The sequence below is a fragment of the Dipodomys merriami genome, unplaced genomic scaffold (assembly GCF_024711535.1).
Source record: "Dipodomys merriami isolate MVZ:Mamm:240054 unplaced genomic scaffold, mDipMer1.0.p SCAF_14, whole genome shotgun sequence".
NCBI lineage: Eukaryota > Metazoa > Chordata > Mammalia > Rodentia > Heteromyidae > Dipodomys > Dipodomys merriami.
In genome coordinates, this window is record NW_027202715.1 from 19552842 (window position 1) to 19578019 (window position 25178).

The following is a 25178-nucleotide window of genomic DNA, read 5'->3' on the forward strand; positions in this document are numbered from 1 at the left end:
AATCTCAAGGAATATCTAGAAATCAAGTTCAGGAGCAAGGGAGCACAGGTAAACCAATTCCTGCAATGCCTATCATCTCCAGCAGAGGGCAGTCGGCACCAAGCTTGTCTGGGCACCAGCCTGGGTAGAAGCAGCGCACAGATGCTTTCTAAACTCACAGATGGAAGAATTTCTTGGCACAGCTCTTCCCTAGACCCTTGGCTCTCCTAATTGCTGGAAGTGGGATCTCATGCCACACATCCACCTCAGTTTTCTAAAATAGATATTATCATCTCTGCCCACAGCTCTGAGGTATTCCCTGCCTCAGTATCCCAAATTGTACCCTTTCATCCCAGGGTGATCCTTCAATCCTTGAGCCAATAAGGGGCTTTACAAGTCCAGTCGAGGCCTTGCTCACCCCTTCCCAACAAAGCAGCATGAATGGAAGACCAAAAATAAAAATCATCGCTTTATTGTTTAGTGAGCTGACTTGGAGGGACAGGCAGAAGTGGGGCATGGAGAGAAATGTCCAGTTTTGAGCCACCCCAAACTCCTGTTATTGTGTATAAAACATGAATGTTACAAAACTTGTATAGAAAATAGGTCATCAAAGCAGCAGCCCTGGAAAAGGGCTCAAGGCACCTGGGAGGCTGAGAAACGGCCCAACCTGGTCGCAGGTGTGGCTGGGGTTCTGGGGGGCCAGGGGCTGCACCCTGGCCTTCTGGACCCATGGGTCAAACACACTCTCCCCCCACCCCTACTTAATAAATCACTGCAAAACTGTCCCCAAAAGGAACACAACTACCAGTCAAGGCACTGCCAGAAAGAAAATGGGCTGAGCTGAGCCCTGAGCAACCCTTCCCTGTGGCCCAGGCCCGGGGAGCAGGGACACCCTTGTTTCCAAGGCCTTGCAGTGTGGACCCAAGAAGCATCCCTGTTGGGAGACTCAGACTGCCCTCTGTGGGTCATCTCACACAGGTGCATCCGGCCTGGGCTTTGGTCTGTGGTAGGGCAGAGGGGCCTCAGCGTGGTCCTGTCCAGCTGCAGTGGACTGGGAGGTGCTGTCCTTCCAGATCTTTCTGGAGCCACTGTTCCAGTCCATGCTAGCTGGGGTAGCACAAGCAGCATCCGGTGCCCGAGGCCTCCACACCAGGCTTGGCGCCAGGGCCCAGGAGCCCATCGGTGACAGAGTACTCCGTGATGATGTCCTCCACTCGGGTGATGTAGAGGAGTGTCAGCAGCACCCCCAGGAACTGAGAGGGAGCAGAATCAGTGAGGGCCTGCTGGGCGTTGGGGCAGCCCTCCTCAGGAGTCTCCAGCCCCTGGAAGCCCAAGCAGCCCAGCAGAGGGAGCCCTAGGAAGTCCCCACGGTGCAGACCACCTCTGCCCCTCCCAGGAGACCCCAGAGATCACCCCATATCCCACCAGCCAGGAGCCAGCCCCTAGAGTGGGACTCTGCTGCCACCTCAGCCTGTGATGGGACCTTGGGCAAGGCATTTTAGCTTGCCCAGCTTCAGTTTCTTCTTCTGTAAAATGGACATGATGACCACACTCACCTCATGGAGAAGATCAGAGATAGAGCCCATGAAGAAGGTAGTGATAAAAGCCAACAGTGCCCTTAGTCCTGTCCCTCCCGCCCTCAGCCCTCCAGGCCTTCTGCCCACCTGCGGGAGCAGGATGCCTAGCAGGAGGCCCGCCATGATGGTGTAGTTGTCCATGAACCAGATGAGCACGGCGTTGGTGCATCCGCGCACGTGGATCACGTTCTGCACACTGAGGCGCTGCACAGGAGGGCACTGTCAGCTCGCCGGGCTGTCACGGCCCTGCCCAGCCCCTCACCTGCACTGGCCGTCACCGCCCTGCCCAGCCCCTCACCTGCACTGGCCATCACCCGCCCTGCCCAGCCCCTCACCTGCACTGGCCGTCACCTGCCCTGCCCAGCCCCTCACCTGCACTGGCCGTCACCACCCTGCCCAGCCCCTCACATGCACTGACCGTCACCCGCCCTGTCCAGCCCCTCACCTGCACTGGCCGTCACCACCCTGCCCAGCCCCTCACCTGCACTGGCCGTCACCCGCCCTGCCCAGCCCCTCACCTGCACTGGCCGTCACCCGCCCTGCCCAGCCCCTCACCTGCACTAGGCCATCACCGCCCTGCCCAGCCCCTCACCTGCACTGGCCGTCACCGCCCTGCCCAGCCCCTCACCTGCACTGGGCCCTCTCATTGTATGGGGCCTGGGAAGATGGCCCTAGACCATGGTTCTTCTAACACTGCTCTTAGCGAGCACTGGTGACATGGATAAATAGAGCATTGAGGATTTATAGCACAAAACGGCTCCCATGGGTTGAGAATGGTGCTAGGCTAAATCTCAGAGCTGTAGCAAAGATCACCTACTGGGACCCAGCCCCCAGAGAGAGAGAGAGAGAAGAAAGGCCTTGAACTAACTGTGCATTTCTAATAAGGTCTGAGTGGGATGTAGGTAAGGCTGGACCACATTCGCAATTTTGTAAATCACAGCTCAGAGACATCTCAGACCACCATCATTTTAACTTTCTCCCCACCCTCCAACACCTTCAGGACTTTCTTTCCTCTGGAAACTGCAGGGTCCCAGGCAAAGAGAAGTGCATGCTTCTTTTTGGGGGGGAGGGTCCGGTCGTGGGCCTGAATTCTGGGCCTGGGCGCTGTCCCTCAGCTCTTCAGCTCAAAGCTAGCGCTCTACCACTTAAGCCACAGCGCCACTTCTGGCTTTTTTCTTTTTGCTTATGTGGTGCTGAGGAATCGAACCCAGGGCCTCAGGCATGCAAGGCAAGCGCTCTACCACTGAGCCACCTTCCCAGCCTACAGGCTTCTTAAGGACAAAATGAAGCTGGCACTGCACAGGGCTGACCACTGGTGGGCAGGCCCAGGGCTGGTGCCAGGCATACCCTGGCAGGTCTGCCCCTCCCTGGGGTTGGGGCAGGAAGACTTTACCTCCTTGTCAATGGTTTTGTAGCCACACATGGTGTTGATGACATCTGTCTGAAACAGAAATGCATCATTGCTGATTACCCGGTGAGCAGATGAGAACACTGAGGCCGCTGTGCACTGTGTGTCTGGTGTGGGTGCTGCCAAGCTTCCCACACAGGCAGCATTTGTTTTGTTGTTGTTGTTTTGTTGTTGTTGTTAGAGAATAAAACCCAGGTGAGTTTGCTTTTTTTTTTTTTTTTGGTCGGTCATGGGGCCTGAACTCTGGGCCTGGGCGCTGTCCCTCAGCTCTTCAGCTCAAGGCGAGTGCTCTACCACTTGAGCCACAGCACCACTGCTGGCTTTTTTCTGCTTATGTGGTGCTGAGGAATCAAACCCAGGGCCTCGTGCATGCAAGGCAAGCGCTCTACCCCAGAGCCACCTTTCCAGCCTGAGCCTGCCTTTGAGCAGGCTCTGAGAGCCGTGAGGCACCATGGGGAGGCAGTGGTCTAGGAACCCAGAGAAGTGGGCACTGCCAGCCTCTGGCTGGGACTCCCCCAAGCCCCCCCCCCGCTGCCTCCCCCTCCCCCTCCCCCACCCCCACCCCCACCCCCACCCCGAGCCATTCGCTCTCTGCTGACGTGGCTCCTGCCAGGGCTGGAGTGGACCGCTTTACTCCACTGGCTCTTAGGCAGGGTCCCAGATGTGGTTTACCTGATGGCACAGCTGGGCTCCTGGCCACACTTTCTGCCCCTGCCACAGTAGCCTGGCCATCAGGGGGAGCCAAGAAAGCTCCCTGGAGGGAGAGCTACAGGGCTGGGGAGGAGATTTGTGCTGTCATCTGCTGGTTATGTTAGTTCAGGCACAAGGACACCTGTGGCCGGGCCTAAACTCATCCCCAACAAGTCCCACCTCAGGTGGGAAAAGGCTAGCGGAGGCTCCTCCCATCTTTACCTGGGCCCTGTGAGGTAAGGTAAGGGTAGATTTAGGGTACAGCTTGTGATCCTTCAAAGCGAGTGAGGAATGAGGAGACCCAGGCAGGGCGTGGCATCGGGCATCGCTTCCCTTGCCACACAGAGCAGGGGGACAATGAAAGAAACGTCTCTGGTTCCTCATGCAAAGGCCTGGAATGAGCCCGCCTCATGGCAGCTTGGGACACAGTGCCGCAGTCACGTGTCACACATGTCAGCACATACTATGGCTGGGGTAACAAAGCTAACAGCCCCTGTCCCAGCCATGGGAAGAAAAGGAAGAGAAATGGAGGGGAAGGGCTTGGGCCATCACCGGGTTATTTAAATGTCAGGGCTTGGCGTGTGGAAGAACAACTTCCTCATTCCATTGGCCCTGGCCTCTTAGTTTGGTCCCTCCAGCACCTCAGCCCTAGGATCAGCCCCTGCAGACCTCTGGTAATCTGACTGTGCTGCAGCCCAGAGCACTCCCCTAAAACAGCAGCTGAGCTTGCACAGCCGCTCCGGCCCAGCACCCTGAGCTTGGCAGGGCTCCCGGCTCCAGGGCGAGGCCCCTGCCCACAGCTGCTCCACTTAGGTTTGGGCAGTGGGCAGGAGGGTGCAGACGTCAGAGACTCCATGACCGCTCCGGGCATGAACAATCACAAAGCTTCCTGCCCTGCCCCAACCCAGAGCCAGGCCATGTCTTCACACACTCGTTCCACACTCGGATGGGCAAACAATGAGCACACAGCCCAGCATGCCAAGTGACAGGGGAGGTGACCGTCAGGAGGCTGGTGCTGGGGAGAGGCGGAGGATGGCATTCACCTCATCAGATCCCTTCTTCCAAGCTGCAGATGCTCCCTGGGACTTCAAGGCCAAAGTCACCAGAGATGCCCCTAGCCCAGGCCGGGTTCTGCTTAGAGCTGATGCAGCCCCTCTGCTGGCTGGCCCAGGGCTCCAGACTGTGGCTCTGTACCAGCTGCCTGCTTTGCTACCAGCCCTGCCAACCATGGGCAAGACACCTGGTCAAGTGCCTCTGTTTCCTCATCTGTAAAGTGGGTACAGTTATAGCTCCTACCACATGGACCTGCTAAGGGCTGAGTTAACACAACCGTGCAGCCCGAGCTGGTTGCCCTTGGTGGGAGCCTTTCCTGAGCTCAGAAAGGCTTTGCCCCTGCCCACCCTGACCCCCACAGTCAACGTGGCCAGCAGTCCCCCCACCCCAAGCTACCTTGTTCCTGAGGCAGCAGGTGTAGGGCACCCCACAGGCCAGGGGTCCAGGGGCGCTGCAGTCATGGTACTGGTTTTTGCTCCAGTCTCGGTAGTCCTCCCCGCCGCAGCACTTGAACTAAGGAGGAAAACACGCAGGAGAGAGGAGCTGCTGCCACTGCCCAGGCCATGGCGGGCAGCGATGGTGCTTCTCTGACCACTGGAGCCCTCCTCTATCTCCTGACCCCTGGGATGGGGCAGCTGGGGAAAACAGACTTTACAGCCTCAGAGACCAGGTCCGGGGAGAGCTGATCACTGCTTTAGTCTGACCAGGGGACCCAGGCCCCTGCCCCAGGCTTTCTCATCTCTGCCCTCCACCCCTCCTTCCCGCCCCAGCTCCCGCTCCTGGGGGAGGGCGGCATGCAGCTCTGTGGAGGTGCTGATGCGTGTGGTGTGCTCCAGATGACAGGGGTGAGCAAAGGCAGCAGAGAGGCTAAGTACTTGATGAAAAGGCTTAGGAAGCTGGTACTGAGTCCCCAGACATGGAAAGAAGGAGAAAGCAATGGGGGCCTTTAGTTGGTGGGCCAGCAAAGACTGCTCTGGGGAGAGACCGTTTCATCTGACATCCAAATCAGAAAAAGCCAAACAGCCCGTGCGAGAGCCCTGTGTATTTCACCTGCCAGGTCAAGGGCAGCAGACACGTCTGGAGCAGAGTGAGCAAGAGTGGAGGCCTGAGGTAGGGAGGAAGCAGAGGAGTGTGTAAAGGTCCCAAGGCACAGGAAGTGGGGAACTGGGGTCAAACTCCAGGAGCAGCAAGTCCAGCAGGGACCGGAGGGGGCAGAAGCCACTCCCCTGAAGTCCCCACAGTGCCTTTTACCCATCAATGCCTTATGCACTCAAGGGGTATTTGCTCTGTTACCAGATAGACCCATGTTCAAATCCTCCTACCATACGCCCAGCTCAGTGCCAGCAGGCAAATGGATCAGCCTCTCCGGGCCTCACATGCTTATCTGTACAACAGGAGGAGCACTGGGCAGCTCTGCACGGCTGAGCCAGGATTACAAGGATGTGCAAACGTCCAGGGAGCATTAGTCACTTGTACCCCATCCCAAAGAAATGAAATCCCCCCTGCCAGCTAAAGGCTGTTTCCAATGAAAACATTTCTTCTGCTTTTCCAGCTGGAGTTGGCAGGCTGGCCCAGCACAAAGAGCCTTCCCCTGCTGCACCTGTTCTGCCCACAAGGCTGGGAGCCAAGGGCCATGAGGTGGTAAGAGCTGAGCCCCACCAAGGGCAGCACGGGGAGTCTGCTGAGTCCCCAGATCATGCCCCAGGACACGCTGCTTAGGATGACTGGGCCAACGGCCCAGACTGTCCTCACCCAGGAGAGTGCGAGACTACCCCACCCTGCCTGCCCTGCTTGAAGGGATCCCTTTTAAAAACCTCAGGGCAATGCCGGGGGAAGGGCTGGTACCCGCCCCGATACAGCTGGAGCCAGACCCTAAGCCTCAAACTCATGGCTGTGGAAGAACATGGGGGACTGAAGCAGCTCCTGGCACCTAGGGCCAGGCAATGCAGACTTGGGACTGAGGAAGGCCAGCCTGTCCCAGGCAGAGGACCCTGGCAACCTGGGGCCCAGCCCTTGCTCTCGGTGGGCTTGAGAGGGGGACTGTAACCTGGACAGGAAAGGTAGGGGCAAGTAAGGTAAGGCCGGGAACAGGAAAAGGACAGAGATCGGCTGTGAATTTGGGTCTGGGATTCCCCATTGTGCCAGATCAGCCATGACCCACCCTAACTCCCAGCCAGGCCAGCCACCTGCTTCCTGACCCTTTGCCCCCAGCCTCAAGCAGAGTCCTGATGACAGACTAAGGTCCTGTAGGCATAAGGCCCACCCCAAACCCAACCCCCCACCCCCATGCTTCTCACCTGCTTCTGAACGAAGTCCATGATGTTTTTGAAGTCCAGATCATCATAGTAGTTCTCGATTCCTCTTCGAATGTTCTCATTGAGGAAGTCAATGGTCTATTGAGGAGAAATCAGAGGCCACCTAGAGATGGCTGGCAGTCCACGCTGCTGCTGCACGCTCACCTGCACGTGGCCTCTCTCTCCACTCTCTACCCTGAACCTGAACACAGGACCTGCTCACATACCTCCCGGGCCTCCAATGCGCAGCACACACTGGCATCCTGCTGCGGGGTCCCAGCAGCAGCAACTCGGTCCCTCCCCCTTCCCCTTCACGGCCCAGGCCCTGCCTAGGGCCCCTGGCTCAAAGGCAGCTCCCCTCCGGGTTCCTGGCCTGTGTTCTCTCCCCACCCCCAGGGACAGACGTGAGTTGGAATCTTCCCTTTTGTGCTCCAGACCACTCTTCCCCCATTACTCTTCCACCATCTAACCCCCCCACCCCACCCCTGCATCCCCCCCACCCCCCTCACGCTCCCTGTTTTGAGGACACTGAGATTTGAACTCAAGGTCTCATGCTTGCTAGGCAGTTTTACCACTTGAGTCATCCCCCCTTCCCCTGCACAGATCCTTTTGCTTATTTTTCAAGTAGAGTTTCATTTTTGCCTAGGGCTAGCCTTGGAGCTAGGCCTTATGTTTGCCTTCCATGTAGTTGGGATTACAGGTATACACCACCAGACCTGGCTTGTTTTGTAGATAGGGTCTCACTAATTTATTTAATCTAGCTTGGCCTGCAACCATGATCCTCCCATCTCTACCTCCTTATAGCTGGGATTATAGGTATGCACCACCAGACCCGGCCTTCCAACCTTTATTTATGGAAGAGAAAACTGAGGGCCGAGGGGAAGGGGACCTGTAGAGCCTGGAGTAAGGGGCAGGGCAGGAAAGGCAGATGCCTGGCAGGCCAGGAATTCAGCCTGAAACCCTGCATGGACCACTCTCTCCAGCTCAGTGCCCTGACCCGCAGGCCAGGGGCAGGGATGAGCCCCACTGGGAAGAGCACTGGCCCCTGCCTCTCGCAGTCACACTGGCCTTTCTGGATCAACAGCCCGGCTGTTGTGCTGAGATGAGGCGCAGCGGGAAGGCGGGGGTGGCAGAGCAGGCTGCCCAGCTCCAGGCGCACAGGGACAATTGGAGCTTTCAGAGCAGAGGCCAAGGACCGGCAGAGCCTGGGGACAAAGGGACATTCTTGGCCCTGGTGCCAGAGAGAGGGGGCAGACAGGGCCCAGGGCAAGCGCCGTGGGTGCACTGGGATGGCAGCCCCCACCCCTTCCAGGCCCTTCGCCTCCCTCTGAGCCTCTATTCCCCACATGTCAAACAGCTCTGGAGACTTGCTAGATTGGAGGATCAAAGGCTGAGAGAGGTGAGAAGCCTCCAGGTCAAGGACAAACTCTCACAGCCACCAGGCCACCTGCAAAACCAAGAGGCTCTGTCTCACCGAGGTGTCACTTGAGGCTCAAGCCAATTGAAGTTACAAAAGTGTTTAGCCAAGTCCAGGCCTAGTCACTTGCATATTTAATCCCAGATTCTAGGAAGTTTGAGGCCAGCCTGGAGGAAGAATTAGTGAGACCTCCATCTCAACCAACAAGCCAGACATGATGGCTCGTATCTGTCAGCTCAGCCACACAGGAGGTTGAAGGTAGAGAGATCAAAACCTCAAGGCTCCTACGAGAACCTACCCACGCAATAACTAAAGCACCTCCAGGAGGCACACTGCTTGAAGCTTGATGATGTGGGAACAGCGTGGCACCAAAAGGAAGACCCTGGCTGAGGTGCCCACATGGGCTCCATGGGGCGCTCAGAGCTCACTGGGCACAGCCCTGCCTGGGCCTGGCCCCAGACACCAGGGTGGCGCTGTGGGAAGCTGCTGCCTGCCAGTCACACGGCCTGGGCAGAGCCAGGGGCTGCCTGGCCTCAGGCCTGCGTCCCCAGCAGCTGCAGGCCATTCCCAAGCTTGGATGCCTGCGCCTCTGGGTGATGAAGGGGCCAGCCCGCTGACCGGGGTGCGGCTGGGACACCAGGGCGGGGTCAGGCCTGCCACCGAGGAGGGGCAGAGAATGAGCTAAGCGCTCTGAGGGAGGTCGCCCAGGGCCACAGTCCCGCCCCACTCCCGACCCTCCCTGGGTCACCCGAGAGGGCGGCCCTGCCACCCCTGAGGCTCCCCAGCCTCTCCCCACCACAGAGTCCTCAAGACGTGCCAGGGGCAGGTACGGACTCCAGGGGAGGCCTGGGTGGGAGTTGTCCTTACTGCTAGAGGCCGGGAGCCTCTCAGAACCCACTGAGGAAAAGACACAGCCCCGGGCCATGGGCAGCAGCTGCTTTAGGGGGAGCCCATGGGTTGCACTGACCCATAGGAGTATGACACACAGGAGTGTGTACATTATGTACATGCACGTGTGTTGTGTGTGCACACGTGTGTTTCTAGGGAAGACAAGCAGGACACCGGTGGCTCCTGAGCTCTGATGCTGAGCTCTGAAGGGGGCAGTGCTGAGTGACAAAGTCCTGCGAGGTGTCCAGGCTGTGCCATTTGCTAACTGTGATGTATCTGCTAGCATCACCCTGTCCAGTTCCCCGCAGGGGGTGCGGGGGGGGCCCGTGAGAGGCACAGCGGGAAGAAGGAACGGCTGTAAGCCAGGTCACGCTGGGAGAGGCCGCTCCCGAGCGGCCCAGAATACCACCAGGCACCAGTGCTGGCCAGGCCTGGGATGATCACGTGGCCATGCTGAGTTCAGGAAGCCATGAGCAAGCACACAGCAAAGCCACAGGGCTGGCAGCACACTCTCAGCCTGCAGAAAGTGCAGAGCACGCCATTCGACTCTGCTTTTAGAAGATCTCATTTTTCCCACTTTGAGGCCCCTCAGGGAGGTCTTGGAAGTTGGCAGTGGATGAGGACTTGAAGAAGGGGGACTCCCATAGGCTAGGGGTAGACAGGGGAAGTCCTCTGGGGATGGAGGCATCCTGGGGCCCCTGACAGCTGCTCAAAGATCTCCATCGCTTCCCGGGCAGCCTGAGACGCTGGCTTGGCAAGCCAAGCCTCTGGCAGCTCAGCTGTCCCCCAGTCCAGTGGACCCCCTCGGAGGAGAGTGTCCAGCAGGGCCTCCTTCCTTCCTTGTGCCATGTGGTTGCTCATCCTATAGCAAGTAGGGAACTTGTCCTCATGGGCCTAGCCCTGAGAGAGGTGAAGAGAATCCGGGAGTCACCGCAGAAAGGCCCCTTGGAAATACTTTCCAGAGCAGAGCCTTTTTCCTACTAGGCCAATGCCTGCGGAGGGTCCCAGGAGCTTGAGGCTACCACCCTCCGTCCCCAGCAGCTCCACACAGAGGGCACACCTGGCGGTCCTGCTAGGCCAGTACAGAAGCTTCTCTACATGAGCGCCACTGGCAGCCTGGTTCCAGGGAAAGATGGATGTGTGCAGGTGCTCAGACAAGACAGCTAAGGTGCCACATGTTGTCTCCTGACCTCCAGATGGGCCCAGAACCAGCAAGAGCCAGAGCCAGGGGAGGATACCAGGCTGGGGCTCAGGACTGTGACTTCCTCCTGAGACTGACGAGAGAGGCCGCCCTGTCCCACCTGTCCTGCTGGTGGAGGCGGAGGGAAGGAGGCTCAGAAGACAGGATGGACGGATGGAGCAGCTTTAGCCCCGTGTCCACTGGGGTCCCTGCCCAGATGTACCTACCTCTAACACCCCTCATAGTCTCACAAGAACCCCCCAGATGAGAGCAGGATGGCAGCAGGGGTCGGGAGGTACAGGACAGGTGTGGGTTGCTCAGGTCCTCCTCACAGTCATGTCGTCCCCCCCACTCCTTGCTCTCTGATCTAGGTGGTGCCCCACCCCTGCCCCACAGCAAACTCTGCTCCCCGACATGCTCAGACTTAGAAAAGGCACTTCACCCAACCACTGGAAGGTTCCTCCTCAGCATGGTCTGGCTTTTCTGCTTAAGGCTAGTGCTCTACCACTTGAACTTTTCGGTGGTTAATTGGACTTTTCTGCTTGCGCTGGCTTCAAACTTCAATCCTAGGTAGGACTCCATTGATATGACAGGAACTGCCCCTCCCCTTGGGCTCACCCAATAGGAAGCAGACCCTGGGTCTCAGGGGTGTAACTACCTATGATTAGGTCTCACTACTGGAGGGCCCAGAAAAGCAGGCACTGTCCTTGCTTCCACCTGCTCGCACCCATGAAGAGTGGGGCAGGGACCAGACCCCACGCTGTTTGATGGCTCTGTCCAACCCAGGGACTGGGACGGCTATACTGCCTTAGACTCTACTTGCAAGAAGAAGGATGAGCTGCCCATAAATAACCCAGATGCCCAGTCCCCAAAGCAACTGCAAGGATAGGAGCCACACTGGCTAGGTGCATGGGTAGGTACGGGATCGGGGCAGGGGTGTATGTGGGGGGAACAGAAGCCTGGACTTCAGCACTGAGTCCCTGCCCAATACTCACCACTAACACCAAAGCAGAAGAAGACAAGGATAACAAGAAATGATGGAGTCCAGTGGAAAGTCAACCCCACCCCAATACTGGCTTCTATGGAAGCTTGGGCTAGGCCAGCCCTCTGCTATTTGAGTCATAATTCCCAGTCCTTTTTTGTTGTTGTTGTTGTTTGTTTGTTTGTTTTAGTGGATAGTGTACTAACTTTGCCAGGGCTGACCTTGGACTTTGAGCCTCCTATGTCCACTTTCCAAGTAGCTAGGGCCACTGATATGTACCATCAATACCCAATACATCTTTGACTTTTTGCCCAGGCTGGCCTTGAAATGATGCGATCTTCCTATCTCCACCTCCTGACTAGCTGGATTACAGGCATGAGCCACTGCAGCTGGATACAGAGTCATTACTTTAGACAATCTTCACCCAAACTCCATGAACTAGGAATCATGATCCTTGTAGACTATAAAATTGCCAAAACAGTGCCCTCTCATCCTCTCTCTTCCCTCACTCCTGTACCCAGCACACAGCTTAAGATGTATACCAAATCCTACCATCTCTACCCAGGCGGCCCCCCAAGCCACTGTCCCCTCCTCCCTGATCACCACCTCCTCCCAGCTGCCCTCCTAGGTTGCCCCTGCTCCCCTACCACCTGCACAGAATGAAGTGCACATGGGGTCATACCCTTTCCCCACACAGACCTTTCCATAGGCTTCTACTGTCCCCAAAAGCACCCTGAGCTCCTAACGAGCAGATTCGAGAAATGAAATGAATCCTGGGTCAGTCAATCAACCCATCTTCCGTCTCCTTCCCCATCATATACGCACACTGTCATCTACCAGCTCAGTCCTGCTCAGTGGTCCCTTCTGCCTACAGCCTGGCTGGCTGGATCTTTTACTATCCTTTACCATCCTCAAGGTCATCCTGCTTCACTGTCTCATTTGCTGGTTTAGTTGATCAGTGCAAGGTGCAAGCCCCAGGGGCACTGTCCACCTGCTCACACAGTGGGTGCCCAGTGCACAAGTAGCTGATGATGAACTCACCTGGTTCCGAAAGATCAAGGCCACTACGCCACCAATGAGTTCCATTATGAGGCAGATGCCAAGGACGTACATAAACTGGAAAACAAAATTCGGAGATTGGCCTGGAGAGAGTCAAGGAGGATGGCGGGGGGGGGGGGGGGGGGGTGTGTCATGTGCACAGGTCAGGAATGATAGGGAGAGTGGCTTCTATGGCTGGCTCCAGGCCAGCTGCTTTTCCTTCTTGAGGATACAGGACATGGACAGCTGTGTCCCAGAAGGCCTGTCTCTGGAACCAAGGGGCACGTTTGTCCCAGGGGCCCTCACCAAGGCCTGGGTATCTAAGCTATCTAAGCTGCCCTTCCTCCACCAGCAACTGGAGAACTGGGCCTGCTCCAGTGCAGCCTGGCTGGCAGTGTTCCAACACATGCAGAAATGGCTTTGCAGGCAGCCCCGAATGTGGGATGGGCACATCTAAGCTTAGCGATACGGCCAGTCCTTTATCAAAGAGCAAGCATCAGCTGGCCACCAATGGCTCATTCCTGTAACCCTAGCTACTTCGGAGGCTGAGATCTGAGAGATCCCTTCTGGGTTAAGGTCTTCCACCACAGGAAGTCAAGAGGGTAACCAAGGCTACTAAGCTGAAGTTTGAGAGTCATGGAACAGCCCAGCACTGATGGCTCATGCCTGTAAGCCTAGCTACTCAGAAGGCTGAGATCTGAGGATTAAGGTTTGAAGCCAACTTGGGCAAGAAAGTCTCGAAGACTCTCATCTCCAATTAACTGCTGACAAACTGGAAGTAGGGCTGTGGTAGAGCGGTAGAGAACTAGTCTTGCACAACAAAGCTCAGAGATAGTGCCCAGGCCTTGAGTCCAAACCCCAGGACACACTTTCTCTCCCTCCCTCCCTCCCTCCCTCCCTCCCTCCCTCCTTCCCTTCTTCCTTCCTTCCTTCCTTCTCTCTCTCTCTGTCTCTCTCTCTGTCTCTCTCTCTGTCTCTCTGTCTCTCTGTCTCTGTCTCTGTCTCTGTCTCTGTCTCTGTCTCTCTCTCTCTCTCTCTCTCTCTCTCTCTCTCTCTCTCTCTCTCTCTCTCTCTCTCTCTCTCACACACACACACACACACACACACACACACACACACACAGACTAAGCATCATCCATACTAATTCTGAGGCTGGAAGCTGGACTATGGGTTAGACTCTAAGGGTTTCTTGTATGAAGAGAGACAAGAAAGGCAGAACACACAGGAGAATGAAATGGATCTGGGCACCTGGCACCCCAATACAGGGGTACAAATTGGAGTGACTGTACCCTCTGACCCCAGGATGGATGCAAGCCTGGCCAGGCCCAGAGGGCCCTGAGCATGGCCAACACTTCCAGAAAATATGCCTTAAGATTAAAAGTATTAAAGAGACCTAGGATGGAGGTCTGTGGGAAGCACTCTCCTAGCAGCCCAGCATTGCAAGGCATGAGCACCATCAAGAAAGATGACCCAGCCTTGTCCAGCGGGCACTGTCTGAACCCATAGGTTTGCTGGCAGCAGGAGCTGATGGTTGCTCTCCTGAGTGTGGTTTCTCCTAAGGCAGCCAGCCAGAAGCCCAGATGAACAGTAATGGTAAGACAAGCAATATTCAAATTAGCTTGCATATGCAAATGTAGCTGTGTTCCCTCCACCATCTACAAAACACTCCACAGGGGTGTGAGAAAGAGTTCAGGACCCAAGCTGCCCAGGGCCCAGGGGCCCCACAGCCACCTCCCTCCTCCCAGCAGAGGGGTAGGCAGCCCTGACTCACCGCTTGGAGAAGACACAGGTTGTCCCGGAGGGAAGCCAGCACCCCAATAAAGGAGACGATGAACATGACGACTCCAAGGAGGATGAGGATGATGGCCGGAGCCAGGAAGGCACTTTCCAGTGTTTTGTACTTCTGTCGCTCAACCTCCGCGTAGATCCCCACAGATAGGACCAAACCCCCGATCAGCTACAGCAGAGGGCAGCGAGTGAGACAAGGGGTGGCAGGTCACCACTGATCTTCCTCAACGAGTTCATCTAGCCAGGCATGGTGGCTTTGTAATCCTGCTAGTCAGGAGGCAGAGATCTGGAGGACAGTGGTTTGAGTACAGGCTGGACAAAAAGTTAGCAAGATCCCATCTCATCAGCAAGCTGGACCTGGTGGCATATACCTGTCATTCCAGCCGTGAGTGGCATCATACAGGGGGGAGGAATGAGTAGGAGGATACTGATCCAGGCCAGCTTAGGCAAAAATAAATAAATAATATACAATAAAATAATATAAATAATAATAAAATAAATAATATAAAATATACACACATGAGTAATATATGTGTATACATATATGTGTATACACATATATGTGTGCGTCTGTGTGTATACATGACCCTATCTGAAAAAATAACTACAGAAAAGGGGGCTGGGAGTGTGACTTAAGTAGCAGAGCACCTGCCTAGTAAGCACAAGGCAATAAATTTAAACCCCAGGACCACACACACACACACACACACACACACACACACACACACACACACACACACACACACCATCTAGGACTCTGGCACCTGCCATGGGAGGCTCCCCCTGGGATCTATGCATGAGGGACTGTGTCATGGGCTGAACTGTGTTCTGCAAAAATCCTCTGCTAAATCCTAACCCTCCAGTACCTCAAAATGCGACTCTGGAGCTGGGGCCTTTAAAGTGGTAGTTAAGTTAAAATGAGGTCATTGAGGTGGCCCTGATCCAATGAAGCTGGTGTTCTTATAAGAAGAAACACATGAAGACCTGGGAGAAGATACCATGTACCAGCCAAGGGGAGAGGCCTCAGAAGAGACCAGCTATCAGCACCTTGAACTTGGACTTGAACTGTGAGCAAATGAAAGCCTGTTCTGTGGCCTAAGCCTCTCCATTCGTGGCACTTTGTATTACTGCAGCATTGATACAGACCCATGTCTCCTCTCACTTTAGAGGACAGCAGGCAGGGAAAAGGCCCAAGACCAGCGTTTGAATCCCAGCTCTGCCATATGCCTTGGTCTTGGGAAAGGCACTGACCACATGAGTCTGTGTTCTCATCTGAAAATGGGGGTGACCTTGCCCACTTCTGTCCTGCTCACCCCACAGTCTAAGGCTCTGCTTTGTCAAAGCTGAGAATGTCACATACCCCAATGTTCGGGTCACACAGGCAGGTCAGCTGAGGAAGCCGCAGGGAGGGGGAGAGACATTCACATGGCATGTACACAGGAACTGACTTTCAGTATGACATTAGGGAGGCTAAAAGTAGAACAGGAAGAACTGAAATGGAATTTTAGAAGAATTTCCTCATTATCAACTTTTCTACTAGCAAAAACACAGTATACAGCCAGGGTTGCTGGTGGCTCACACCTGTAATCCTAGCTACTTAGGAAGCTGACATCTAAGGATCGAGGTTTGAAGCCAGCCTGGCCAAAAAAATCCATGAGACTCTTATCTCCAATTAACCACCAAAAAGTCAGAAGTGGAGCTGTGATTCAAGTGATAGAGTGTTAGCCTTGAACAGAAAGCTCAGGGACAGTGCCCAGGAGCTGAGTTCAAGTCCTAAGACTGGCGTGCACGCACACACATGTGCACACGTGCACACACACACACACACACACACACACACACACACACACACACCAAAACAAACAAAACCAACATACACAGTTGTGTATGAAGAACCTGGGTTCTTCATAAACCCATGCACCACATGTGTTCACCCCAGGACGTTTGCATTCCCACTACTCAGATTCACTACTGACATCCAAATGGCTCACTCCTCTACCACCTTCTGTCTTTGCCCAATGGAGCTTTCTGGGGCCACCTTATTTAAAGTGTATTATTTAAGGGAGGCAGAGGCAGGAGGATCTGAATTGGAGACCAGCCTGGGCTGCATAGGGTAACACTGTCTCAAGTGTGAGTAGAGGGTGAGAAAGGGGGAGAAGGGAGAGTTGCTCCCAGTGAAATGCCTCAGTTCTTTTTCCTGTTTGATTTTCCTCCTTTGCATTTGTATTTTATTTATTTATTTATTTATTTATTTATTTATTTATTTATTTGCTGGCCCTGGGCTTGAGCTTGGGCTGGGTGCTGTCCCTGAGTTTCTTTTGCTCAAGACTAGGACTCAACCACTTGAGCCATAGCATCATTTCCAACTTTTTCTGAATAGCTTATGGGAGATAAGAGTCGAAGTCCGGATGGCTTCAAACTTCAGTCCTCAGATCTCAGCCTCCTGAGTAGCTAAGATGATAGGCATGAGCCACAGGCACCTTGCTCTCCTTGGCATTTCTGAGCATTTAGCATTTTACTTAATTGTTGGGATTTGGTTGTCTTCCCCCTGGGCAGCTCAGCTCCAGGCCCAGAGAGCTTTCCGGCTGTGCCGGGCATCCCCAGCACCTGGCAGTCCTGGCGCTGGGGAAGCACAGTGTTTACAGTCTGATAACAAACACGGGCTGGGCTTCCCACAGACCCCCGGGTTTGAGTCAGATGCTCTTTCCCTATTCTCTTGCCAGCAGCCTAAGGATTCCAGCTTTCCGGAAGGTGGGGAAGGTCATTCAATCACTGGACTTCACTGAGCTGAAGGCAGCACGGAGAGTATCCAAAAGTCCATGATGGGCTAAGGCCTAGTGGGGGATACGTGGGGGGGATGGGGTTGGCAAGGTGTGCCAGGGGCATGTGTTCTAGGTCCCCCACTGGGGACAGAGAGGCCACCTCACTTGGATCCCTCCCCAAGCATTCCACCGACCCTAACAGGCTCCCAGGAGCAGGTCTCCTTGCAAATCCTCTAGGCTTCTACAGAGAGCCAAGGAGGGCTGAAGAGCTGAAAACCACAGTGTCTGCTTCCTCCTGAGCACTGACAAGTGATAGGGAAAGTCACAAACAGAGCCCATGGCACACACTGACAGGATTACCAAGAAGCCGGCTCTCCTGCGTGCAGTGCCAGCTGTATGTCAAGGCTGTGCTGTTCTTCTGTGGGAAAAGATCATTCCCCTAGCTTTAAAAAGTTCATGGAGGTCTGGGAAGGTGGCTCAGTGGTAGAGTGCTTGCCTTGCATGCATGAGGCCCTAGATTTGATTCCTCGGCACACATAAGCAGAAAGAAAAAAGCCGGAAGTGGCACTGTGGCTCAAGTGGTAGAGCGCTAGCCTTGAGCTGCAGAGCTGAGGGACAGTGCCCAGGCCCAGAGTTCAGGCCCCACAACCGGAAAAAAAAAAAAAGTTCATGGAGCCCCATTCCCCACAGACTAGAAGGAACGCCTCTGTACACCTGTGGGCGGGGATGAGTAAGGGCGCCACAGACTCGGCTGCCAGCCACATGTTCACAAGCTGGCCATATTGGGGAAACTACAAGGGGAGGCATGGTAACAGAATTACCCACTTGGTGCATTTAAAAATGTGAGACAGTACATGTACATGTGCGTATGCACGCATGTGCACGGGCACACCCACACACATAGAAAAATACCTTACTCAGTAAACAGCAACCTCAAAAAAAAATCTACCTTTGAGAGAGAAGATTAACCAGAGGCTGATAAAATCATTGTTAAAATCTAACTTCATCTGTGATCTCCAGAACTGTGGGGAATCAGCCTTTAAAATGTCAACAGGATATAGTGGTGCATGCCTATAATCCTAGCACTCAGGAAACGGAGGCAGAGGACTGATGCCACATCGGAATTAATCCACCTGCCAGGAATTGCAAACTAACTAAACCCAAACCCTGAACAAAAGCCAGAGAGCCCTCCAGTTCAGACTAAAGATGACCTAAGGAGGTCTTAGTAATCTAAGATGCCTGGAGGCACAGAAGTCAGAGCCCAGGCCTGGAGTGAAGACAACACTCGAAGACTCAGCAGCTGGTGGGCAGCAGAGATGGTATTTCACACTTTTGCAAGTTCTCATGCCACCACTGATCTCAAACAGCTATTCCATCTTAGTATTTTCAGAGTTGATTCCCTGCGCTCTGGAGAGTTTGAGGTCTCCTGTAGTTGGAGGAGTCCTCTTCCCTGTATGTACGGACAGAGCCCCAACATGTCCCCCACCCTCCCTCCTTCCTGCACTATGATGCTCAGCTTTGGAAATCATGATTCCCCAAGCCCTGGAGCTGTCACTAGCTCCATCAGTTCAGTTGGCACAGAATGGCTCTCTGCAGCAAGGAAAGAGGTGGCTTCTCTTTCTGTAGGCTCCCCAGAGCCTTGGGACCACCACAGGACCAGCTCTTGGCAGAAAACCAAACTTCCCTGGGTCTGATCTCATTTCCCCCATTAGAAGGCATTGCCATTTCCTTGTTATGCAACCTAGTGACATTTCTAGGCCACAAAAACCATGAAAAAGGCACACAGGAGCCATGGTAGCTACTCCCCACCACTGTGGGCCATGTTGTCCTATCAGCCAAAGGTGCTATCACTCACCTTCCTCACACATGACTCTGCACACAGCACAGGCTGATCTGGGTTCCCTGTTCAAGTGTTCGGAGGGGCCATGGGCACAGGGAGTGCTGGCACGAACCTTCCCAAGAACGAACTTCAAACTTTCCAAATGGTATTTACATCTCTGATGACATCAGTTTATCCATCTGAGTAGAAGACTATCTATCAATGCCAATGTGCAGCCCCATCCACTCCTCTCTCTCTGCTAATTATAGCCCTTCCTTGGGCAGCAGGCCACCCAGCCCCAGCCCCAGTGCAGGAAGCAAATGGTCCATTTGTCAAGCAGGACAGCTTCAGCTAAACAGGCCTGGAAGCAGGGGCACATGCCACGCCCTTGTGAGGCCACAGAGAGAAAGAGTGTGCTGCTGGCATCCTGTGCCAGGCGCCAGAGCCCAGGCTTTGCAACCAGGCAGAGGAGCCCTGTCCACCCAAGCATGACCCAGGTTCCCTCAGAGTTCTGCAGCCTGGAACTCAACTCCCTCCTGGACAGGGTCAGGTCCAGCTCCTCAGTACTGCTAGGAAATGGAGGCCCTGTGTCAAACACCAGCACCTATGCATCCTTCAAAAAGCACCCAGCAAAGGCAAGTGTACACTTCACAGAGACCCAAAAGGTCTATTTTCACCCCGCCAGTCTCTTATTGTGTATTAACTACAGGGTCACCACAAGACTGGATATGGGGCAAGACGTGGGGAGGGCAGAAGAAGAGCCAGAAATGTCCATCAGGAGCCTTTGAGTTGGGATGGAAGAAAAGGCCACATCTTTCCTCTACCTTTACTACCTTTACTGTACCCTTACTGTAGTTGGATATCAAGTGCTCTCCAAAAGTCCACGTAGTAAAGGCTTACTCCCCAAAGTGGTGTTTATTGGGAGGCAGTAGCTCCTGTGGAAGGTGGGGCCTAGCGGGAGGAACTTAGGTCATTGGGAGTGTGCTCTTGAGGGAGAGAGGGGACCCTAGTTCCTTCTTGTTTCCACGCAGGTTGTGTTTATTCCTCCATGTGCCATTTACATGATATGGTACCTCACCAAATAACTGGGCCACTATCTACCAATAAACCTTTCCTCTTCATATGTTGATTGTCTCAGGCACATTACAGGAATAGAAAGCTGACTAACATAACTTGTAACTGAAGTGAGGGCCTGCATCTGTTTCTAGCTCTTCATGTCTTCTATTGGTCCTTCTGTCTGTCTCTAACAAACCTTCCTACTGTTGAGGATATAACCTTGTAACACATCCTGGCATCTGCCACTCACATCCCCCCTTCCTGTCTTCTTTGCAAGTCTCCTGCACAGTCCTGGATCTGGATTCTTCCATGTCTAGTTTCGAATCACCTTATCATCCTTCGTGAAAAACAAAACACTGAGGTTTGCTTGGGACCATATTGAATCTAGATTCAGCTGGAGAGAATTGACAGATCTTAATCAAATCTTCTGTCCTGTGAGCATAGGTTGGGGTTAGCCCTTTTGATGTATTACCTTTCTAATATACCTTTAAAAAAAGTGTGGGGGGGTCCTCACTAGTAGCCAAGGATGGCCTCAAATCCATGATGCACCTGTCTCAGCCTCCTGAGTGCTAGGATTTCAGACATGTTTCTTTGTCTTCCTTAATAACATGGCTCTCTACCTCCCTCAAGCTATCTTATGTAGTCTGGCAGCTAGAAAAAGCCTCCTAGAAGTGTTCTGTGGCTGTCTGAGAAGGCCTTGAGGTAGGCCCCTGTGTGGGAGCATGGCCTTTGGAAAACAAGCCTCTCTAGGAAGCAGAGTGGGCCTTCCATCTGCTTTCAACCCCTCCTGTGGGCAGAGACTCACACATACAGCACATTCCAGGCTGTGAGGGAGCTGTGCTGGGAGGTTTACAAGCCTGGGTCATCCAGTCTAGCCAGAGCAGATAGGAATTTCTAATCAGGAGCAACCACAACCCAGGGAGCACTAGGGCTGTGTGCTGAGCTGCTAGAATCCCTGCTTGGACAGAATGTGGGCAACCAGGTGGGACTAGCATAAAAGATAAAAGATCGGGATGTGGAGGCAAGATACAGAGCCATTATGTCCTTCGGGGAGACCAGGGCAGAACCATTTAGTGAGCCTGACAGAGGCGTGGGGTCTGGCTGTGCACCTGGGCCCCTGTATGTGACTGGTGGAATGAGCTGGAGGAATGACATAGCTTCAGAGGCTGCTAAGCCCAAAGAAGGAGCTCTGCGGGATCCCATTCTGGCACAGAGCCCTGGAAGCATAAGAACAGAGTGACTCATGTTCAATGTAAAAACCATGGAAACCGAGCTGGGAAGAAGAGGAGTTAAGAGCAAAATCACCTCCACCCAATGCCCTCTTCTCCCAGGTTTCCCCTCCATCGCTCTCCAGACTCTGTCTCCCTTGCCACCCATGAGTTTGAACCATGACCCACTGAGCCTGCCTCCCTCACGGGAGGCCCAAGACCCTCATGGGTCTTGGTGTCAGCTAACTATATTCTCAGCCTTGGCCTTGGTGAGGGTTCTTGCACCTAGCCTGTGGGTAGGCTGATGGGTGTGGCTTAGGACACCCAACAAGAGGGGAATGGTTACTTCCTCCTAGGAGACAAGGGAGAACCATTTGAATAAGTCTGGAAGGATGCATCAAGTTTGACTTCATGAGCCTGTTTTATAAGACCCACACACAGAACATCCAAGGTACTTAGGTATAGTAGATCTGTGGGAAAAAACCAAAATGTTAGCCTTGGGATGGAGGTTAGACTTGGGTATAGGGGCCATGTAAGGGTGAATCTCCTATGGACTGGATCATAAGGATTTGGGAGGTAGTCAGGCATGTTGGGCATGCCTATAACCTAGCATCAGAGGAAGAGGCAGGAGGACCTACTGAGAAGCTAGCCTGGATTTTATAGCAAGTCTAAGGCCAAATAGTGAGACTCTGTCTCAAAACCAACCAAACAACAACAACAACAACAACAAAACTTTAAGTAACTGACAAGTATCATCTATAAAAACAAGAGCTCTAGAGTTCCCCCAGTTTTTATGCTCTCAAATCTCCTTTCAGTCTTTTCCAGGAAAAAAAAATCCAGGAACAGTGGTATATGTCTGTAATTCCAGCTACTCAGGAAGGAAAGGTCAGGAGGACTTTAGTTTGAGGCCAGGGTAAAACATTTGTGAGAACTCCCTCCATTTCAATCAGTAGCTAGGGGTGCTGGTATTCACTTTTCATCTCAGTTATGGGAAGTATAAGTAGGAAGATCTTTGTCCAGGCCACCAACCAGAGCACAAAAGACAAGACTCTACTTCAAAAAATAACCAGAGCTGGGCTGGAGACTCAAGTGGTAGATTACCTGCCTAGAAAGCTCAAAGCCTTGAATGCAAACCTAAGTGTCACACATACACACAAAAATAATAAATACTAAATAAGTAAAGGTAATAAGAAGAGGAAGGGCTGAAGGGGAGGGCAGGGTATCATGTCACTAGCTCTCAAGTGACAGTGTCATTAGTGAGGCCAGCTGCACTCTCCGTCAGCATCCCACCAATCTAGTGCCAAATCAAAGTCTCCACACCACTCTCCACCATGTGCGCTGAGAGATGGATGGTGGGTAAGTGTTATTGTACCTAGGAGAGTGATCTTCAGCTCATGGGACCCCAGAAAGGAGCCCCACAGCTCCTTGGACTCCATTTTAAAGCTGCAGTTTTCAGAACCAAAGACATAGCAAAACAGAATCCATGAAAGTTCTGGCTCTGGTGGGGCGCACATTCTACTCAGGAGGAAGTACATAAATAAAAACATACAATGTATTATAAATGCGCCAGTGGAAAACCAAGAAGGCGGCCAGGGCTGCTAGGATCATGGCCAAGAAAGGTGCTACTTAGGTGAAGAGGGGCCCAAGGCACATTGTTAATAGGAATTAACATCTGAGCAGGTCCTCAGGGCTTGGAATGGGCTGGTCCATTTGAGGAATAGCAGGAGGAGAGGGTTAATAGAAAGGGGGAGCATTGAAGATGGGGTGCAGGTTAGGTGACACTTTGGGGCAATAGGGAATATCGGCTTTTGCTCTAGAAGGTGGTAGGCACTGGGGTCTGTATGAAGTCAGCTGATGCAATTAGGATTCTTTTTCTAGTGACAGTTCTGGGTCTTGAACTCAGGGCCTGGTCACTCTCTCTTAGGCTTTTTCACTGAAGGCTGGCTGGTGCTTTGCCATTTGAGCCACACCTCTACTTCCAGTTTTCTGGTGCTTAGTTGGAGATAAGAGTCTCAGAGACTTTTCTGGCTTAGCTAGCTTCCAACTGTAATCCTCGTTCCCCAGCCTCCCTAGTAGTTAGGATTACAGGCATGAGCCACAGCAGCTGGCACAAATTTTGACTGTAAAATGAAGTGCTTAGTCTAGAGGACAGAGGTACAGAAAGAAGACAGTTGGAAGCTTCTGTGTCATCACCCACATGCAAGGTGGTGGCAGCTGAGACAGAGGATGGGAACAGATAAACTGTTACACTTTGAGGTTGGAATAGGGAGAGAACTGAAGTCATATGGTCAGGGAATCAGGCACTCAGATGTTTGGTCACCAACAGAATATCCACACGGCCCTATGTCACCCTCAGCCTATGCATTCACTATCCTGGAAAAGGTACCCACATGAGGTAGAGAGCTGATGTTCAGGGTACCCTGGCCAGGCTGCATCTGGCTTCAAATGTGATGCCCTACCTCCTTCTGCACCCCTGGGGAGATGCTTTTGCTGGAAACCAACAGCCTGGGCCTAATTAGCAGAAACCCACACAGCAAATCCAGATGGTTTACATACATGGAGGCTTCAAAGGACTCAGAGGAAGTGGAGCAGGACTAGATGTGGGGAGATTAAAGGGATGCAGAACAACTAAAAGTGATTTGAGAACTTTCCCCTGTGTCCCCTAGCAGGTAAAGTACAAAAGCGAATGTGGGGAATACCACCTATGCCAACACCCAAGTCTGACTCTGGCCATAGCTGGCTGGCCCACAGGTAAACTCCATTCTCATTCTGTCTTCCTAGAGTTAGCATCAGATCCTGAAAGTTCAAGGGTTCAGTACCACAAGATGGCCCCACCTTGAACTACCAGTCATAAGTCCAGGTCTCAAAGTTCAACCCTGAACCAATCCTATAAACCCTGGTTCCCATGACCTCATGTTCATTTCTCCCATGCCAGCTTGACTTTGAAACTATTGGCTGGGAGAGTTCTTGCGCAACTTGGAGTCTATCTAGTAGGAAAGAAGGGGCCCAACCCACATAGGCATCAGAGGCGCAGAACAAGGAGAGGCTGCCTTATACACCAGTAGTGCCCTGGCATGGCCTGGCATGGCCATGTCTGTGCGCAGGCAGCCGGCAGTAGCCCTGGGTCCTGAAGCTCTTGGGTATATCTCCTCCCAGCGTCCCGATTAGGGCCCAGCATGAACAGTTGAACCTGCAGTCCAGGACAATGGGCTTCCATTGGGAGCGGCGGCCCATGGGGGCCCAAGCTCCATAGGGCTTTCAGGGCCTAGGAAGCCTTTCCGTATATGCTGTCTTCCTGTCCCTCCACAAGAGGAGGACAAGACCTAGCAGGTCTTATCAGATGAGGCATAATGCAGGTAGGGACCATGATACAGTCCCCGCAGGAATCTGAACCTTTGACATCTGGGGCTCCTTCTGTCAAAAGGAAACTGGCTGTAGTGAAAAGACTGTGATACTCTTTTCTAATGCACAAGAGACATTTGGGGATAACTGAAGCACTTTTACTAAACTGGCCATTTTCTTAGGCATAAAAATGGTGTGGTCATATCCAAGAACATTTTGGGTTGTTGTTGTTAAGAAACATATCTTTAAGAAACATATCTTGAGATATGTTTCTTTAAAGAAAGATACTTTTGTAAGAAATATACTATGCCAGGCACCAGTGGCTCATGTCTATAATCCTCGCTACTTGGGAGGCTGAGATCTGAGGATTGTGGTTTGAAGCCAGCCTAGGCAAGAAAGTCTATAAGCATCTTATCTTCAATAAACTACCCCCATCATAAAAAGCCCAAAGTGGAAGTGTGGCTCAAGTGGAAGAATACTAGCCTGGAGAAAAAGAAGCTCAAGTACAGACAACCCCCCAGACCCTGAGTTCATGCCCCAGGACTGGCACACACAAAAAAAGCAAAAAAAAAAAAAAAAAAAATGAAGAAAGAAACATATCTTAAGATATGAGGTGAATTGTTCTAGTATCTTCTCCTTCCTCTGTGATGGCCAGAGTTGACTCCAGATGGTAATGAACTGGTCCAGAGCATCATTC

At 53.2% G+C, this 25178-nt stretch overlaps 1 protein-coding gene across 1 annotated transcript in view; it reads right to left on the bottom strand.

Moving 5' to 3' along the window:
* Positions 1-435: 435 nt before the first annotated feature.
* The window catches only part of Tspan15 (tetraspanin 15), a 40252-nt gene continuing 15509 nt past the window's right edge, over positions 436-25178 (bottom strand). Inside the window, exons 2-8 of the mRNA XM_070020937.1 lie at positions 14278-14463; positions 12510-12584; positions 7005-7100; positions 5104-5220; positions 2950-2997; positions 1644-1760; positions 436-1232 (exon numbers count right to left, since the gene is read on the bottom strand). Of these exons, the coding sequence (XP_069877038.1) occupies positions 1083-1232; positions 1644-1760; positions 2950-2997; positions 5104-5220; positions 7005-7100; positions 12510-12584; positions 14278-14463 (789 nt within the window). The 3' untranslated portion in view covers positions 436-1082. The remainder of the gene's footprint in view (positions 1233-1643; positions 1761-2949; positions 2998-5103; positions 5221-7004; positions 7101-12509; positions 12585-14277; positions 14464-25178) is intronic.